The sequence below is a fragment of the Bombyx mandarina genome, chromosome 22 (assembly GCF_030267445.1).
Source record: "Bombyx mandarina strain Sakado chromosome 22, ASM3026744v2".
Taxonomy (NCBI): domain Eukaryota; kingdom Metazoa; phylum Arthropoda; class Insecta; order Lepidoptera; family Bombycidae; genus Bombyx; species Bombyx mandarina.
In genome coordinates this window covers 5,081,611-5,084,877 of record NC_143228.1, presented here as the reverse complement: position 1 = coordinate 5,084,877, position 3,267 = coordinate 5,081,611, and the positions used below count along the sequence as shown (strand labels likewise).

The 3,267-nt window shown below is 56.2% G+C and overlaps 1 protein-coding gene across 1 annotated transcript; it reads right to left on the bottom strand.

Annotated features, from left to right (window-relative positions):
* Positions 1–641: 641 nt before the first annotated feature.
* LOC149500300 (uncharacterized) lies at positions 642–2,543 on the bottom strand. Its single transcript, XM_089736710.1, has one exon. The coding sequence runs from the start codon at positions 2,526–2,528 to the stop codon at positions 642–644; it is 1,887 nt and encodes a 628-aa protein (XP_089592836.1). The 5' UTR covers positions 2,529–2,543.
* Positions 2,544–3,267: the final 724 nt, after the last annotated feature.

Here is a 3,267-nt window from a genome sequence, read left to right as displayed (position 1 = left end):
CGTGACGCGGTAGGTGCTCTCGTCTGTCTTCTGACGCCAATAGACTGCACACGCGTAGGCCTTCTCGCTGGCGTCGGTGAACGTGTGCAGCTCCCCCTCAGTGTTGCAGCACGAAAAGCACCTTGCTATTCGGAAGCCTTGCAGCATGCGAAGGTTCTCCATGTAGCGTTTCCACGCCACCTCGTCCTTTTCCAGGATGACGTCGTCCCAGTCGATCCCGCCCCGCCAAATGCTCTGAATGAGCGCTTTCCCTTCTATTAGCACGGGTGATGCCAGCCCCATAGGGTCGAAGGTTGACATTACCGCGCTAGTCACTTCTTGTTTGGTCGGGGTCCGTGCTTCTATATCCTTTGGGCCTCGTGGATGTGTCCGGAATCCCATCTCGTCCGACTCGTAGAACCACTGCAGGCCCAGGGTCTTTTCTTCCTTCGACCCCAGCTCTATGTCTCCTGGGGTCGCACCACCTGCGAGGCTCGCCAGAATGCAGCGCCTTCTATTGCCCGCGCGGCTTCTGGATATCGATGTCTGTAATCCTTGGCATTCTTATTTGTAACGAAAGACGCCGCGCTCGGTGAACAGGCCGCTCCGCATATGACCGACGTCATTCTATACTCTTTGGAGCGGCCTCGCGTCGGTCTTCTCTATAGAGGAATCTTGGGCTGTCGCGGTCCACGTCCCTGATCCTTGTCTGCAGGAACCTCTCCTTGATGTCCGTGACAACCACGACGAGCCTTTGCCGGAACCGCAACAACGCTTCGAACAGGGATTGTAGGTCCGAGCTTCGAAGCGGCCGTCATCGCGTCTCCAACCTCTGTCGTCCTCCTTCTCCAAGATGTCAAACGCCTTCGCCTCCATATCCATACTCGGACACTTGGGTGCGACTCTATCGTGAAGTGCTCCTTCACCTGTCTGTCCAAGGCCTCTTCGCGCATCGATACATGGGCGCAGCTGAGGAAGTTGACCTCTTTGGTGTTGTTGCCGTCGAGACCATGTAGCACCCATCCCAATTGGGTGAATGAGGCTACCGGCTGGTTCCTCCTGCCTCTGCGCGTCCTTCTGGCGGCGATGAGTCCCCAGTTGTCCTGCCCAATCAATAGTTTGGGGGATTGTTCATCGTAACATAACTGGTCCGCCAGGCTCTTCAGGTGCGCGTAGCCTTCGATGGTTTCCCTCTTCAGTCGCTGGGGTGCAAGGCTCTTGTCATCCATTGTGCGCGCTCCGAAGATCGTCCTCTTCTGCCGCTGGTGAAGCCCTCGAACTCGGATGTTAAGCTTCATCGAGTCCTTCTTCGTTAGGGTCTTCCCGCCCACGGTCTCGATGCGGAGCGTCTCCTTGGGTCCCTTCAGGCCGATCTGCTTCGCCACGCTCGAGTCCAGGAGAGTTACCGTGGAGCCTTCGTCCAGCAGGGCCAGCGCCGTCGTCGATCCCGATGGCCCGTACACTTCAACGGGCACCATCTTCAAGTACGCCCTGCTGATCCGTGTGCAGTTGATGGGAAGTCGCACGTTGTTCGCGACTTCCCTGTTCTCTGCTGGCTCTGTCTCCGGCTTCTCGTTGTGTAGCGAGTAGTGGTGCCAGCGCTTGCACGTGCGGCATGGCGGTCGTTGACACGATTGCTTCCGGTGCTTACCATCGAGGCACTTGTAACATAGGCGCGACTCCTTGGCCATTCTCCATCGTTCCTGCACCGCAGCTCCCTTGTACCTCGGACAATCGTACAGCGGGTGCCCTTCCTTGCACTGCGGGCACGCCGGCTTGTCTATTATTACTCTGTCCGAAGTTGCGCGCTCGGTGCAGTCGGTTGTGGCGTGCGTCGCCTGTCGCCTCGATGGTTGTCTTTTCGTTGCTACTTCAGCCACGGCGTGTGGCCCGCACCGGTCCGCCATCTTGTTCAGGAAGCCGCACATCGTGTTGAGGTCCGGGTCTCCTTCAGTTTTATCGATAATGTGGTCGTACCACCGGAACCTCAGGATGGTCAGCATCTTGTCGACGATGCTCTTCAGCAGTTCGGGCGACATCAAATATTGGGGTTTCCGCAGCCCCCTGATCGCTGCGACGGTATTGTTAACATTGCTCGCCAGTGAGCAAATGTCGTAGGCGGAGTCGCTTATCGTCGGAAGTCTTCGTATGCGGTCTAGCTCCGCTAAGACTAAAGCGTCCGCCCTTCCATAGCACCGCCGCAGTGATTCCATTACTTCCTCCGGTGTGCTCTCGGAGTACAGCTGGCTGCGGACTCCTTCCCTGGCTTGTCCCTTCAGCGCTCTTCTTAGGCGCGCCATGTTTTGAGCGCTTGAGAAGAGTGGAGCGGTATCCTCGTAGACAGCCTTGAAGGCCACCCACTCCCTGCAGTCGCCTTCGAACATCGGCAACTGGTGCATGTAGTCGGGTTGTGGTGGCAGCTCCTTAGTCGTCGCGCTCCTCACCGCTTCCACTATCGCCTTAGCCAGGTCCCTGTTGTTGCAATCTTCCATGTTGGCCTTGCTGACAGGGTGGTTCTCAATGTGCTCGCCTGCGGGCTCCTTGTCCATACTGCCCGCCGACGTCTGGACCCAGGCCCTGACCTGGTCCTCCCGGTCCTTTGGATCTTCTATAATGGAATCATCGTCGTCTTCGCTTTCGGCCTGAATCAATTGCAGGCGGAATCTGGCGGCTATGGTGGCTGCTTGTGCTTCTATCAATTCTTTTTCCGCCAGCTCTGCTCTCGCTGCCAGTTCCTTACGTCGTAGCGATTTCTTCGACGCGGGTCTATTTTCACCACGTGTCCGCGTCGTTGCCTCTTCAAGTTTTGTGTTCTGGGTCGTACCGGTCGCGGAGCTCTCGTATGTTTCGTACGACGTCGCTTCTGTTGCCTCCGGACTGGTTTCTTGAACCGCAGGTTCGAGTGGCTGTTCCCTCGATGATCCCTTGTTGCTCCTGGTGATCGGCATCGTTGAATAATCGCTGTATCCGGCTCGAAGGACCAGCTGTTGGGTACGCAGCACGTCACCCGTGTCGATAAGGCGAGTGACGCCAACCCAGGTTGGACGGGTTTATGAATCTTATAAGATTTCTTGAAATCCTATAAGACGCCCGATGCCCGTCTCGTGGCGATTATTCGTGTCGATCTGAAGCAGTCGATGTAGGGTCCTGAGGTGTACGATATCGTACAAGCTCACTCGAAATTAAAACTCAAAACTTTACTAATTAACGTAAACCGAGCCGACCGATCCGTCAATACAACCGAATTCAATAACCGACGATCTTTTCAATGGTCTTCAAGTCTTCAAT

What these genes read in the sequence shown, in the direction of transcription:
- LOC149500300 (XM_089736710.1), bottom strand. Translation starts at nt 2,528, where the DNA reads ATGGACAAGGAGCCCGCAGGCGAGCACATTGAGAACCACCCTGTCAGC.